At 38.7% G+C, this 16,863-nt stretch overlaps 1 protein-coding gene across 2 annotated transcripts in view; it reads left to right on the top strand.

Moving 5' to 3' along the window:
• The window catches only part of Smad9 (SMAD family member 9), a 35,446-nt gene extending 21,490 nt beyond the window's left edge, over positions 1–13,956 (top strand). For both annotated transcript variants that reach the window (XM_048800850.1, XM_015484212.2), the window contains 2 exons: positions 7,313–7,569; positions 10,673–13,956. In XM_048800850.1, coding sequence (XP_048656807.1) covers positions 7,313–7,569; positions 10,673–10,816 — 401 coding nt within the window. In that variant the 3' untranslated portion in view covers positions 10,817–13,956. The remainder of the gene's footprint in view (positions 1–7,312; positions 7,570–10,672) is intronic.
• Positions 13,957–16,863: the final 2,907 nt, after the last annotated feature.

Here is a 16,863-nt window from a genome sequence, read left to right as displayed (position 1 = left end):
CATCTCACAAATATATACTGAGCACCTGTACTCAGCCAAACTGGACACCAGGGGTAAGGGCAGAAGAAAAAGCAAAAGCACCTGCCTTCCTGGATTATGGGCAACTAGGGAAAGAAAGGCAGGAGATAATCTATACAGTATGTCAAATAGAGAAAAACTGAGCAGGGGTAGAGCAGGACTGAATGTGAAATGGGAAGATAGATTTAAGCCAAGAGTTCATAGGATATAAAAGGATCCTGTGGACTGGGGGTGTAGCTCAGTGGTATAGTGCTTGCCTAGCATGCAAAAAGCCTCAAGTTTGATCTGAGCACTGCAAGTATATATATATATGTATGTATTTAAAAATTTTTTTTTTGAGATTAGATGGGGGAGAGGCTAAAGGTTGAAGATGGCTTAAAAAATTCTTTTTATTATAGTTAGTGATGAGCCATTTCTCCTCTAAAGAATTACTGTTAGCTTTGCAACCATTTTATTTTGTGTTCTTTGTTACTTAAATTTAGCCAAGCTGGCAGGCCCTCCAAAAAGAAGTTAGTGTTGTTTCCCAGGTGGCAGTGCAGGCTTGCGGGTTGTGTGCCCTCTGGTGCGGATGGTTTATGCTAGGCTGCCCAGGCCTTTTCACTCCGTTTTCCATCCAGTGGGACATACCGTGAGGCAGTGGGGTTGGTATGAAGCATGCATTTGCAGCCATGCAGCAGTTATCTGGTGCAAAGGGAATTGAACCCGTTCTTCTGACCTCATCAGCAAAAAAGTTTCAGGTTGCTACTAACAAGCTAGCACTAGCAACCAGAGCCACCTCTTAACAGCAGAGCAACACCTTGAATAATAGGGGCAATGGCCAGTGTCTCATTGGGGGGGGGGGGTTCTTCTTCTTCCTGCAGAGAAGGGTATAAGCCACCTGAAAACTTAAAGTTTAAAATAATTAGTGAAGAACAAAATACAAAGAGCCAGAAATATGTTTACAAAAGCGGAGCCCTTAATACATCCAGTCCACACAAGAGCTGGAACTAGACAAATAGAAAATGGCTCCCATGGTTTATTGAAGGGGGGTCCATCAAAAGCAGGGATAAAGTTTCAAGGGTGGAGTCTTGCTTCGTGATGTCTTGCAGTCAGCAGGTTGATTGGCATCTTGGCAGGTCACACACCCATCTCAAAGATGCTGTGTGGTTATAGCAGTTTACCCCATCTCTGGTGCCCTGTGGGACCTTTGGCAGAGCTTGAATAGGGCTCACAATGAGTCAGGGCAGTCAACCAGAGGAAATGTCCACCTGTCATTCTCAGACACCAGATTCTCCTATTTAATAGGTTACAACGCATGGCAGCCCACTCGTAGCCCATGGATGGCTCTGGACACTCGGAGAGTCTGGAACACTAAATTCTAATCTGGGATCTGTCCACATTCTTCTTTGAAAACTAAGCAACACACTTGAATGCTTTCCAGTGACTTGCTAAAGAGTAAAACAATGATGGTAATGATGATGGCTGTCCCTATTGATTTCCTCACTTCCCTAGGTGACACTTTGAAAGAGACAGGCTCATTTCCCTTCTGCAGGTGTAGATGTGTGGCATTTGACCTATCTGATATTTGTTCTTCTCTCTGTGGGAGAAAACATATATCATTATGATAATTACTGAGGCATTAACCCCAGCTATTGAGTTTGCTGAGGTAAATCAAGATCACCCTGTCAAAATTTCTCATGTATCCCAAGTCATTTCATTGTTTTGGGAATTAGTTTTTCACTTTTTTACAAATTTTTCACTTTTTACAAATCTTAATTTTCTTTCATGTTTTAAGTTCCATAGAATTCTAGAAATTCTTCCTGTTCGTGAAAGGAATCATCCTGATGCCAGAGTCTGGTCCTTGTTAGTTCATTGGAAGGAGGATTTGCCCTTCCAGGTGTTATTAGAATTATTTTTTTCCCCAAGGATTTCGTTTCCCTCCCTCAAAATAACCCTTCCATTCTGCTTTTGAGCATGGGTATGGCTTCTTCAACTTTGAAAAACAAATCCTAAAAAAGTTTAACATAGAATGTCATAACTATTACAGTCATTAAACTTGACATTGCAGAATATCTGGTATCCTGGAAAAACCCTCATAATATATTACTAAATGAAAAAGAGAGTTTTAAAACATCATGTAGAGAATGATTCCAATTTTTTAAAACCTTTTTTTTCAAAATAGTTGGACATAATACCTTTATTTTATTTATTTATTTTTATGTGGTGCTGAAGATTGAACCCAGGGCCTCGCACATGCTAGAAAAGCACTCTACCACTGAGTCACAATCCCAGCCCCCCAATTTTGTTTTTCTAAAATATACTTCACAAAAGACAAATATATATATCAGTTGTTAACTGTGATTGTTTTAGGGCTGTGGGATTATGGTGGGCTTTAATTTTCCATGTCTAGATTTTCTATAGTGGGTTTCTTGCTCATGTGTAGATGGGGGTCCCGGAGGTGTAAGGGTGCACTGGGAACACTACCACAGTAGTGAGAGAGAAGCATCACGGCCCAGTTCAGCCCAGCACAGGCTGAGTGGCTGAGTGTGTGACTGGCAGTGATGGGACATTCAGCATAGTGCATTTGGACCCAAACCTGCTTGGTCATCTGTGTCCACAAAGACTTAGTCTTCAAGTACTGACTTACTATGGCCCAGAAGTGATTATGTAAAATAGGAAAAGGTGCCCCTTCCTTAAGAGAAATCACTGTCCTCTTGGTAATAATTATACCAAGTTTGGAAGAGAATGAGGCAAACCCTGGAGTTGTGCTTTAGGAATAGTCCTGTGGAAGACGCAGCCCTGTCCTCTGATGTAGGCTCTGGTGTGGGTTTGGAAATCTGTATTTTTATTTTCTTGATCATACATCATTGTAGAATACTTCAAATATACACAAAATTAGAGAGAGTGGTGTAATGAGTCTTCGTGTCATCTCTAGCACCAGTAATGATTGACATTCTGTGCTCTTTTTTTTTTTTTCATCTATCCTCCAAGCTGTTTTGGCTAGAGTATTTTATTATTTTTATGTATCTATTTATTTATTTTTGTGGTGCTAGAAATTGAATTCAGGGCCTCACACATGCTAGGCAAGATCTCTACTACTGAGCTGTATGCTCAGCCCTTGCTAGAGTATTTTAAAGCAAATCTCAGACTTTGTAACCTTTTGTCCATCTATTTCAATATGTATCTCACTTTATAAGAAATTTTTTAAAAATATAACTATCATACCTAGAAATATGTACCTTTTTAAAGCTCTAGATGATCCTGATAATCAGCTAGGCTTTAAAATAGCTGTGCAGAAGAGAAGGCAGCAAAGACAAAGGCAAGGTCAAGTAACCTCCAGGGAGGCATTGAGTTGTGTGAGTCAGCTTTTTGTTGCTGTGATCCAAGGACTGACAAGAACAACTTAGAGAAAGGAAAGTTTATTTTTGGCTCAAAGTTTCAGAGGTTCAGTCTATGATGGGCTGACTCCATTGCTGTGGGCCTGAGGTCATGGGGAACATGATAGAGGAGGGCCCAACGGAGGAAAGCTGCAGAGCTCATGACAGCCAGAAAGGGGGGGAGGCAGGAACAGATACAGTCCCTGCGGGTATGCCCCTAGTAACCAACTTCCTCCAACCCTGTACCCCACCTGCCTATAGTTACCACCACTAGTCCATTCAAATTATTACTTCACTAAATGGATTAATCCACTACTGAGGTTACAGCTCTCATAATCCAATATTTTCACATGTGAACATTGCAGCATTCCCATTTTGGGGGGCATTCCAGATCAAATCCATAACAGTAAGTTGAAGTTTTGCTCTTAGCAGGGTAGAGAGGCTGAGTTCTTTGAGCAGGAGGGGGCATTTATCCTCCGTCCCAGTCAGAAGATCTATGTGCATACCTATACTTTCTGACTTCCTCCCCTGACTATGAGTAGATCCCTGGGCATTGGGTACTCTCCCTATGGTGGCATTGCTCTCCTTCCATTCTTCCCTTCTTGTGTCTCTACTTTGAGACAATAGAACAGGATTAAAGGGACACACTTGCATTCTGATCCTGCAGATCCAAATCAAACCCAAAGTGCCACCACACACAACTCACTGTTCTCATAAAAAGTAAGTGGCAGTCCCAGACAAATGAAAAGTTTAGATAAAGAAAGACACAGCCCAAGTGTGAGCAGAACCTGCCATAGGACCACATTGCCTGGTTTCTCTTGTAACCTCTCTTTTTCCTCCAGAATTTTTTTATTAGTGCATTATAATTATATATAATAGTAGGAGTTCTTTATTACATATTTGTGCAGGCACACAATATAACAATATCAAGTAGTGCTTTTTCTTATTCCCTATTGCTAGAAGTTAGAACAAGCTATAGGATTATAACAATAGCTTTGTTTACATTGCTTTGTCTAAAGCTTCTCCATGATAATAAAACTTTAAAGGCATATTTTATTGCAACGAGAATAGATATGATTTCATCAGCAACTGACAAATGTAGCTGTAATGAAATCTGCACATGTTCATTTTTTTCCTGTAGTGGCTTCAAGAAATGTCACATAAATCAGGGAATTCACAAATAATAACCTTTTGCAATGAGGTTTCAATTCTGACAGAGATGTGAAATTTTATGGGACCACCTGCTAGTATTCATGATCAGAATGAAATAATGAATTCTATGATATTCCTGTCTGAAAATAGTTGTCAAGTATCCCATGCTTAAAAATCCAGCCTTTCCAGTTTTGTAGACTAATCTGTAAGGTAGTCTGAGTTGCTTAACAGTGGTTCCCAAAGTGAGGAAGTGTCTGCTTCACCTGGAAACTTACTAAAATGCAAATTGTCTGCCTGATTTCATGCTTACTGAGTCAGTGAGCTATCTGGCTTTTCGTTTTGATTTTGTTGTGGTGCTGGGGATGGAATCTAGGGTCTCGCACATGTGAGGCAAGCGCTCTACTGCTGAGGTTGAGCTATGCGCCCCCGACCTTCCTGCCCAGGCATCTGTAGAATGAGCCCTCCAGGTGATCTGGGTGCAGACTAACGCTTGAGAACTGTTTCACTTTGTGGCCATCTTGAATTTGATACCTATGGTTGAAAGCCACAATTTTGGCCTTTCAGATGGATGCAAATAAAATCACACATCTACTGAACTCTTCTATTGATGACACTGTCTCTGGCCAAAAGCTGGCCTCCTCACAGTGGGCCTGGCTTCTGACCTCGCCTGGTGTTTGCAGTAGTCTCCACATTCTTCACCTTGGCTCTCTTCTCCTCTCTCGGGATGCTGGGCCACTACCCATCCATCTGCCCAGGCTCTCCTCTGCTCCTCTCTCTTGGCCAACTTGTACTGTGGTTGCAGATAAGCCTTTAACAGGATTGGAAACCACCCCCTAAATAAAGATCAGGGTCAGATAACAAAAATCTTATCTATTCTACTTAATAGTTTCCAGTAGGATTATATATTTGAAGGTCATTCAGTTCAAATGCATACTAAAGGCTTAGTGGGCCTCACTCTGGCTTTCTCCACCTGCTTTCCCTCTTTTAGGGCCCCCTCCCCAACTCCACCCTTGCCTAAGAGGAAGGCCTCCCCCAGAGCACAGAGTGGCCAAGGGGGCCGTGCTGGCACCTCCTCACTATGGACCAGTCAAGTCACTACTTCCTGCTTCTGTCCTGCTTCCTCTCTACCTAGGGTGCCTGGGTCGTGAGTGTCAGGCCATTCAGGAAAATGAATAATGGAGATGAGAAAGAAAAGGGAGAGGAAGGCTGGGGAAATAAAAAGGGGAGCCAGTCTGACACAGGAAGTGTAACAGTGGCCTGAAAATCCAAAGCTCTGCTTTATCTGTGGGACTCTGGGTCCCACTTCTCAGCAATGTGGCTGGTGTATATAATACTGGAATTTCTTCTTCTCTACTGTCTACCTGCTCAGGCTTCTCTCTCTTCTGTAGATACAGGCAAAATCAAATTAAGGGAAAGAAGACAGGGGCAAAGAAATAAGTATGCTGGGAGGTAGTCAGTCACACAGCATGCAAAATCACCTCCCGTGCTTCTTATAACCGGACACACTGAGCATCTCTGTCATAATGTTTCCTACACTAGGGTCTGAGAAGCCGTGGGGGGTGGTCTATAAACTCTTTTCATTAAAAGTTTTGTATTTTCATTTTGAGGAAACCCAAAACATTATGACATGTATATTCTGGATCCCTTTGACAAATTCCTCTTAACTGCGTGGTGGTTGTGCTGACATCTAGTGTTAGAGTTTTTCCTCCATTAAAATTGGAGAAAAATTATTCTTGTATTTAATATTCACTAGACTAGAATGTCTTCATTTTTTCTAACCCCAGCCCCTTGCTGTAATTTTTTAATTTAATCTCAAACCCTGACACTGGGTGAGAAAGAATCAACTAAAATTTAATGTGGAAAAAAATTCACATGAGCAGCAACATTCTTAGGGTGCTCTTTAGAATCATATCTCTCCAGTAATGTTAGGTAAGGTGGTATAAGCTGTATTTACTTGTGAGTTTTTATATGACTGTGTCTGTAAGTTTTGGGAATGTCATTGTTCATAAGTCATATAGACATTGTATGAACTGACTTATAATAGTGGGTGATTCACCTTTTAAATGAAATAGATTGCTTTGAAGGATCTATTAAGGGAAACAGATTTATAACTGTTAATAAAATAAACTTCATTTATTGTTTCCTCTGGAGTGGGTTTATTGCATGTACTTAAGTAACATTTTTGTGATATTAATTATCATTTAAATTAAATTTTTTGTTTGCATATGCATGTGAAAGATTATTTTTTTGAATGATGTATTTATTTTGTTTCTAATATTATCAAACCTTATTTTGGAACAAATAAGCATGAGATTGAGAGTGACGGAAGCAATAATATACGAAAGCCTACTCGTTGGTCCTTGGGAGTAACTGTTGACATGGGTTGCTTTTTTGGAGGAGAGGTACTGGAGATTGAACCCAGGGTGCTCTACCACTAAGCTATACCCCCAGCTCCTTTTATTACTGTTTAAAAATTCTGAGACAGTGTCTCACTAAGTTGCCCAGGCTGGCCTTGAACTTGCAATCCTTCTACCTCAGCCTCCAGGGTTTCTGGGGTTACAGACATGTTCACCGTACCCAGCCATGGATTGTATTTTTAAATGGACTTGTGGAAATGACAGAAATGACAATGAAAACAAGTGGAGATTGGGGTCACATGATTAACTCAGACATCTGTGATTAGTGATAGGAAAATGCACCTGACAGCAGAGTCCCATCTTTCTAGCAGGTAAGAGTCACTGGGAAGGGAACAGAGTTTGCAGGGTGCTGTGTTTTTGTGTCCACAGGCGTGCACTTGTACTACGTTGGGGGAGAGGTGTATGCCGAGTGTGTGAGCGACAGCAGCATCTTTGTGCAGAGCAGGAACTGCAACTATCAGCACGGCTTCCACCCAGCCACCGTCTGCAAGATCCCCAGCGGGTGCAGCCTCAAGGTCTTCAACAACCAACTCTTCGCTCAGCTGCTTGCCCAGTCGGTTCACCATGGCTTTGAAGTCGTTTATGAGTTAACCAAGATGTGCACTATTCGGATGAGTTTTGTTAAGGTAAGGAGTAATTGCTTTTGGATTATAAAACCAGAAAATAAAAAAACAGAACAAACTGCAGAAGCATTCTTTGGTAGATGTGGCAGTTGTACAGCCAATTCAAGTAGATAACAATCCTCTTTTTTTTTTTTAATTCTGTTAATAGTTTTTAAGAAGAACTCTTCTATGAGTATGGATTGTCTTGTTTAGCAGTTTTGTGAAAGTTCCTAAGCATGTTATTTTTGGAAAAAAAAAAACAAGTTAAAAGAGCTGATTTTTATAAATGAAGAAGATAAGGTGACAGTAATACTGTTTTGTAGGACTAAATGCTCCAGCACTGAGCTACTTCATCAGCCCTCAGAGTAGATTTTAATAGCCCTTTAAAGTGACCAAGACAAAAGATTGTTCTCTTTTTTTTGTACTCAAATTAAATTCTTACTGTTTTTTAAAATAATTTTAGCAATTATATGAAAAGCAAATGTTAAGAGTACATAGTTTGAAATTTAAAAAAATGGTTAATTGAAACCATTTCTCTTTCATGATGACAAAGCAGCTTTATTCACATTCACTGTTTGAATAGCATTTTTGCATGTAACATAATTAACAAATTTCAGAAATCTTTTCAAATGCTCTGTTGCTTTAGAGCCAGCAGAGGGCATTGAATTGCTGCTAATGAACCATCATTCCAATTCCAATCCTATGGCTTTTTTTTTTTTTTTTTTAATCCAGGTCTATTTTTAAAATTAGGATGGAATGCCAACATCTCATAGAAATCTGAATTTGTCTAAGATCAACTAGATATATGTCTCAGGTATTCAGCTTTTAAGTTTGTAAAACTAGACAATTTATTAAAAAAACAAACTGTTGCTAGTATTATATGACTTTTAAAAATATCTAGAAAATATAATTATATATGATTAGTTTAAAAATTATAGATCACTTGGGGCTGGGGTTGTGGCTCAGTGGTAGAGCATTCATCTAGCACATGCGAGGCCCTGGGTTCTATCCTCAGAACCACATAAAAATGAATAAGTAAAATAAAGGTATTGTGTCCAACTACAACTAAAAAATATTTTAAAAAATTATAGATCATATAAATAATATTTTAAAAAATTATAGATCACTAAACACTATGGGGGTGATAGTTCATATCATCTCTTAAGATCTTTTTGGCTCTGATGTTTACTGATTGATCCAAGGACTCCTTCATTCATTCAATCAACAAATACTTACTGAGCACCTGCCGTGTACCAGGCCCAGCACTGTTTTAGGCATTGGAATATTCTGATGGTTACTCATGGATCTCTGCCCTTATGGAACCAATATTGTAGGAGGGAGAGAAAGGCAATAAATAACAGCCATAATAATGAGAAAATGTAGAGATAGGTAAAGGGAATTGGTTGCTGTGGTTGGAAGGTGTCACATGATGTAGGCTTCACTGAAGACATTTCAGCAGAGACTTGAAGATGATGGAGTTAGTCATGGGACTCTCTGGGGAATGAGCAAGCAAAAAAGTCTAACACTACGGGTATGCCTGGAAATTTGGAGAAACAGGCAGGCCAGTGTGACTGCAGTTAACTGCGTGTGGTGGGAGGATATCAGAGCAACCCTTCATAAGCCACCACAAGGAATTTGGTATTTACCTGTGAAGAGGTGACCAGGCTTTGCTGAGATTTAAACAGAAGGGTTTCATGGTCTGACTTACAGTTTTGAGGATCACTCTGCTGCTGCGTGGATAATAGGTATGAATGCAGGAAATGTGAGAGGTGAGAAGGCTGTTGCAATATTCAGGTGAGAGATGATGGGTGCGCTCCTGCCAGGAGAGCTCCAGGAGAAGGATTCCCAGTTGCGAAGGCAGATTTGAGGTGGGTGTGAGGAAAGAGAATTAGGAAGATGAAATGTTGTCTTTGACCCAGATGGAGAAGATGCAGGCAAGTCAGGCTTATAGATAAAGTTCAGTTTTGGTAGCAGCAGCTTTGAGATGTCTGTCATACATTCAAGCAGAGATGTTGAGTGGAGAGTTAGAGGTAAGAGTCTGTTTGTAAATGTGGAATTGTCTGCATATGGATGGTATTTAACTCCCTGAGTCTGAATGAGATTTGAGTTTAAACTGAGAACACAGGAGGTCTGCGACTGAGCCCAGGTACTTCAGTGTTAGAAGGTGAGGGAGAAATAGCCAGTGAAGAAAACTGAGAAAGCCCAACCAGCAAAGCAGTTGGACCAAAACTCTAATAATGCATAAATGGATTAGTGAATCTAATAATGGGTACATGGATGGGCTTATTTGGAAACACAGATGATTTATCTATGGTAAGAGGTAGAAAAGCCACATTAAGTGGGTGGAGAGTCTCATTTCCAATGGCTTCATTTTTCTTATGAAAATAAGGAAAAAAAAGATCATCAGTTTCAAGTGCAGACAGGGGAGCAGGTGCTAGGGGCTTTTGGGAATAGGAGTGGGGGTGAAGCAGTCAGCTAGAAGGACAAGCAAGACTGGGGAATGTGGTGCCAGGTGGCAGTAGAGGGCCACTTTAGAATCGTAGTCACAAATATAAAATGTGACCATCCATGGTCAATTCCAATTTTTAAATAACTCTACCAAGAATAGATTCACTGTTCCCAATAACAAAAGTAATACATTTGGGTGTGATCTACCTTTATTTTTAAAAATAACTTTCTATTGATATGTAAAATATAGTTATAGGTAAGCAAGTTTTGGTAATCAACCCTGAAAGTTAAGAGGGCCCTCTAGTTTTCTTCACAGAGATTACTGGCCTATAAGCTGTAACCATTCTGTGCAGAATGCACAGGGTAAAAGAATGTAAGGTGGCATTTCTTCCCTTATGGGAGGGGAGATGACTTGCCAGCATTTCCTGGGTGTTGGGCCTGGAACCCCAGACCTCCAGGTTGGCATAGAGTCATGTGAACCCAGAGCAAGTGCACTGATTCAGACTCCTCTGGTATCTGGTGGATGCAGTGGTCTGTCCTTACAGGACGATGTAGCGTCCTCTCTGGCTCTCTGTGGTCAGGACCTCCCCAGTGTGTGAGTTCTACCAAGGACCCTGTGCTCTTCCTGGAGGCCATTGGAGGCTGATACAATCACTCTGGCTCTGTTCTTGCTTTTCAGGGTTGGGGAGCTGAGTATCATCGCCAGGATGTCACGAGCACCCCCTGTTGGATTGAGATTCACCTTCATGGACCACTGCAGTGGTTGGACAAGGTTCTGACTCAGATGGGATCCCCGCATAACCCCATTTCTTCAGTGTCTTAACAGTTATGTCTTAAGCTTCATTGCTATAGAATAGATGCTATTGCAGGCAGTGGCTTATATCATTTTAGATTTGCAACTAACCCAAGTTTCTAAATACATGTGTAAATACATATAATATACACTATACGTATTTTTTATCACCATTTGTTTTGTGCTACCTAGTTAACCTGGGGCCTGTACAGTGTGATTGGAAAAGCAGGGTTTTCAGTCCCATGCTACTTCTTTTGTGGGAGAAAACAAATGAAAGGTAACAGTATCAGCAACATGTGAGGCCTTTGATGGAACCCAGGCAACTCAGCATGTCATATGGCCGAACAGAACAGCTTCATATGGCCAAAGTCAGGTTTTGGTAGTACTAGAGCAAACAACACTTTTAGACAAAGCCAAAACCAGGCAATTAAAACCATATGGGTTAAATGATCTCACTTTTAGTGCTATTGGCAAGGGGAAAAATGATTAAGTTTGTACAAGGAATTATGTGAGGTAAGCCACAGCTATTTTATTTCTGCTGGACTATTGTGCTGATTTCAATGGTACATTTTAAATCAATTTAAACCATGATTAGAAAAGAGAGACACTGTGAAGCCAAGAATCATATTGCCTCAACCTACCACTGTAAAAAACAAAAACAAATGAGTCCAGTAAGGGAAAATAAATAAGAAAGTTGCACGGAATGCACTATAATCCCAATTTTGTAGTCCAGAATTTAGTCCAAGAACCACCCAACAAGACCCCTGGTTTCCATGTTGGAAATCAGGTTCTGGTCTTCCTAGTGATTCAACTTCTGAGTCTGTTGTTGTGTGTGACACTGCCATGTGTTAAGTCCCGTGCAGAGAAGCAGCAACATCAAAGGGTTAAACAGGGAATCATAACATTTACTCACATTCCCACATTAAAGCTTCTATTTCAGGGAACCCTTCTGCTACATTATCCTGCCAGTTGGCAGATTTAACTATTTACAGATTATTGAAATAATAGTAATAGCTCTGAAGACATCTAGACACAATGTTGGATGAAGTTTATAAATTAATTACCTTTGTGCCTATATTGACTAAATTATCGACTGTTTACATCTGGTAGCCTCTTCTAAAGCTAGTTTCCTACTTGGAAATAACTTCACAAGTAAGGATAATTTCATATATGGTCATATAATTTTGTGAGAACAGTGGTACAGAATAACAGGACATCTTTTAAAATATACCTAATATTAAAAACATATTCTTCTTTGGATGATAAAGGGAAATTTTTAGATACTTGCCACCCACAAAACACCACATTGCTTGGAAAAATATTTCACACCCTCTTAAAAATGTTTAAGTTAACATGGAAGTTATGCTCGTAACAGACAGCACTTCAGTAATCTAGGAGATTGTTTCATTTAGGCATTCTATCTAGCATTAGTGTACATGTAGCTGTTTCTCATTAAATTGTAGTCAAGATAGAAATGATCATGTGAAAAAGATATAAGTGAGCTGCTATTTTCACCTCTTATAATGACTAGTATTATATAATAGAAACTCCATATATATAATAGAAAGTAATTATTCCATTTTACATTAAAACTAGATGGCCCATTTAGTGTTTAGAAAACCCATAGTTTATTGGTTCATCAACTCTGTATTGTTCACCTATATGTGCCAGGTACAATGTCAGGTACTATGGAATTAAAGGCAGACGAGACAGTCCCAACCTTTGTGGAGCAGAGAGTCTAATAGTAAAGTCTTTGCATAGACGTTTGCATTTTCATGTTTCAGAACATGTTTTTTTTTGTTTTAGAACAAAACGTGAACTTCCTTTTGCTTAAAAAAGTGTAACTGATTTTTTATTATCTCTATTTTGAAATAGGCACTTGCCTCCCCATTTTTTAATCATTCCCCCATTTTCCCTTCTTGGAGAGGTCAATACTTATGGTGGGTCTCATATTAGTACCATTCTATGGGGGAACATTAAGAATACATAGCTTTTGCTATTAATATCAAACACAGTTTTCTTGATCTTCCCACAAGTTGTCAAACTCATCTTCTTGTAACCCATACCTTTACAGAATTAATCAGCAGTAATGGCTTATAAATGACATTTACAAGACCAAGAATATAAACATTTCCATGCAGCTTTAGGAAACTAGGACAACTTATTGCAGTGCACCTGAACTTTTTCGGTGAAAAATAAATTATGAAATCGGCACGTATCACCCAAATGTCACACCAAAAGCCTTTATGAGGATATTTGTAAAACTCAGAATTGAGAATTGATAAGTAAACCCTCTGTTTATTGTAATGGTCACATTTTAATCAACTTTTTTTTTCTTTTGCTGCTAAGAGTTCCCAAAAATTGTAATTTAGTGTTTAATTTTAGACTTCTCAGTGTGATCATTTAGCATTCATTCTGTGAGTTAGAAAAGCCAAAAAATTGAATATAATTTTTTTATAGGATAGTGAACAAAGTGGACAGGGTAGGCCTTTGAATACATCACCGCCACCGTCATGTTTCAGGTTGTAATAGACAAAGATCATGAGACAGAGAACAGTAACATCTAGGCCTGCTCACAAGAAAGCCAGTATTTTTTATTGTCTGTTAAAAAGGAGATGTGAAAAGTTTGTTTTAGCTAGATGATATGTTAATAGCTACCAGGGCTTTGGAACCAAAAAGATGTCACTTTTTAACACATATACTTGATATGTTATTTTTTTATACTCAGCATAAATCAGGAAAAGTTGGCCAACTGCTAGCATTTAGGATCCTTTTTTTATTCTCTCCTGTGGATGTGGATATTCCCATAACAGCAAACAACAACAGTAACCAAAGCATCTTATAAATATACTTGGTAGACATTAAGCTCCTAACTTTGTGTCCCAAATATTTGGTATATACATTCAATAAGTAAATAATCAGAATATAACATGCATTCCAAATTGTCATTCCTATTATGATTTAACAGCTGAACTGTATGAGAAGGTTAGGTGATCCTGGCACATGTTAAAGATAAGTTCCAATGAATGTAAGACACACCAACAAAAAAAGAAACTATCTCTACTTGAGTGGAGCAACACTTTTGATTATAATAACCTTGGCCTCGATTATCCTTCAAATCATACTTATATTGTCATCTGATTGTTTATAATAAAGAATACTGTACCCGATATGTCTTTTCGCTCATTTTTCCTACAAATCTCATACAAGGATTCACTGCACATGGACCTATAGCTTCCTAAAACAATTCGTCTCAAACTGTTCTATTTTGAAAGTGGGATATTAAAAAATTCACCATGCTGTCTAGAAATTAGGTGGTGGTTCTGAATTAAGCATCTTGGGATGACTGGCATTGAGAATAGAATCTTGGGGCTGGGGCTATAGCTCAGTGGCAGAGCGCTTGCCTAGCATGCATGAGGCACTGGGTTTGATCCTCAGCACCATATAAAAATAAACAAAATAAAGGCATTCTGTCCATCTGCAACTACAAAAAAATTTTTAAAAGATTCTTGAAGATATTTTGTAGAAATTTTATAGATGATATACAGATGTTGCTCAATTTATGATGGAGTTATACCAATAAACCCCTAAAGTGTTGTAAGTGAAAAATGCATTTAATACACCTAATCTAAAACCAAAATCCTCCATTTAGCAGCACAGCACACTGTGGAGTATTGGTTGTTCCCTAGAGATCATGTGACTGGGAGTTGTGGCTTGCTCCTGCTGCTTAGCATTGCAAGAGTTTCATACTGCCTCTAACTGGCCAGGGAAAAGGGCTAACTTCAAAATCTGAAGTGTGATTTTTTTTTTTCAGAATACATATTGTTTTCACACCATTTTAAAGTTGAAAAATCATGAAAAATAATTCAAACCATTGTAAACCTGGGACCATTTATACATAGAAGGATTTTTTTCGGGTTAGTAGCAAATATTAAGCAATATACAATGTATAGGAAAGAATGATGAATTTTACTATTATAAACATCTTTACAATGCTATACATTGCCTATTAAAAAGATGCTAAGGAGACCTAGCGCTGTGGCATACACCTGTAATCCCAGTGGCTCAGGAGGAGGCTGAGACAAAAGGATCGAGAGTTCAAAGCCAGCCACAGCAAAATTGAGGTGCTAAGCAACTCAGAGGGACCCTGTCTCTAAATAAAATAGAAAATAGGGCTGAGGATGTGGCTCAGTGGTTGAGTGCCCCTGAGTTCAATCCCACAAAAAAGCTAAAGAAAGGATAATGAGGAAAAACTTAAGATGAAATCCATATCTAAAAATATAATTTTTAAAATCCCTCCATATAAATTTCCATGTAGTCTTCAAAGACAGGAGGAAAAATCTAAATATTTTGTAGATATTTCTAAAAGATTAACTTTCTTATTAACTTGATCAGGAATTTTCAATTTTTTTTAAAGCACTGGAACCCTTTATTCAAAAGAAATATTTTGTGAAACCCTAAAACATTAATGTTGAAAGACAAGTCATGCAGGTTCAGAAACAGGTGGGGATCATGAAACTTTAGGTTTAAGTTTTTGGAGGACGGGGGATATAGCTCAGTGGTAAAACACTGGATTAGCATGGGCCAGGTTCTGGGTTCAATCTTCTATGAAGAAAGAAAAAATGGTAAACCTGTTTCTGGAGAGCAGGAATGGCTTCTCTGTTCTTGTATCTCCATAGTTCCTGACCCTGTTCTTGCAACTAATATTTGGCTTTCAAACACACCTTCTCAAACATATCTTTTAAAATACACCATGGTATAGACATAAAATACTGTCGTTAAACATATCCCATCTTACAGAAGTAATATTTTCATCATCCTAGAAACTTCCATATATTCATTCATCAGATTGCTTTTATGCAGCTGGTACAATGATAATAAACTTTCTACTTTTAAGGAGCTTACCACTTTGTGAAGGAAGATAAATATGTAAATCATTAAAATTCAGTTTGCTATCACCTATGATAGGCTGCTGGGGGGATCGGAGGAGTGACATCTTCTTCAGGCCTAGGCTGATTCAACTTCTCTTCCTGCCATCAGTTCCCTTAGCAAGTCACCCCAGACATTCATAAGCCAGGGTAGGTGATTGGCCTCTGTGCTCCCATAATAATTAAGCCCATTAATGGTTAGTTATCTGTTCCTGTGCCACATTGTTTATTTGTACATCTCTCTATCAGCTGGGAGATTTTTTTTTTTTTTTTGATACGAAGGGCACTTAACCACTGAGCCACATTCCCAGACATTTTTATTTTTTATTTTGAGACAAGGTTTTGCCAAGTTGCTTCGAGCTTTACTAAATTGCTGCTGAGGCTAGCTTTGAACTTGTGACCCTCCTGCCTCAGCCTCCTGAGCCCCTTGGATTATAGGTGTGCAGCTGGGAGGTTTTGAGGGTCGGGTTTGCATCTACTCATTTTCAGCATTTTCCAACTTTGGTTAGAAAGATATTTGGGGCATCTAAAGGCAGAAATGGTATTTGTTTCCCATTCCCTTTTTAAAAAAATTGGTAAAGTATTGGATTTCTCACCTTCAAAATAATAATAATTTCAAATCTCCAATATATGTCAATTGACTATGCACAGCAGGTCATCAGGTAAGTCTGCTTATGATTCAGTTTGAAAATAGTTCTTCAGCTACACATATAGCAGAAGTTTTGACAACTCTAAACTGGCTTATTCTAAGTGTTTATTTTTAAAATATGAATCTGAAGATAGCAAGAAGCACCAGGAACTCTGATGTTGCATCGCTGAGTTAACAAAAAGATCTTGTTGATTTTAAAATTTACTTCCTCATGGTCACCAATGGCTCCATAATTTGCATGCATCTGATAAAAATGTTAGCTGTGACCTCAGAATTACACTAGTAATAAAATGAAAAGTTGTGTTAAAATGGAGCAAATATAGTGAAAATTATATTCAGTTTGGCTTTTCAGTAAGAAACTATTCAGACCTGCAACGTGTTATTTAGAGATAATTCTTGCAAGTGGCAGGCTAACTTCATAATTTAGAAAGAAAAAAAAAAACTCAAATTATCAGAATAAGCCACTGATGTGTACAAAAACAATTTTAAGAATTCCAAAC

The sequence above is a fragment of the Marmota marmota genome, unplaced genomic scaffold, assembly GCF_001458135.2.
Source record: "Marmota marmota marmota unplaced genomic scaffold, marMar, whole genome shotgun sequence".
Lineage (NCBI taxonomy): Eukaryota > Metazoa > Chordata > Mammalia > Rodentia > Sciuridae > Marmota > Marmota marmota.
Note: the sequence above shows the minus strand (reverse complement) of the source record. Positions and strands in the feature narration are given on the sequence as shown.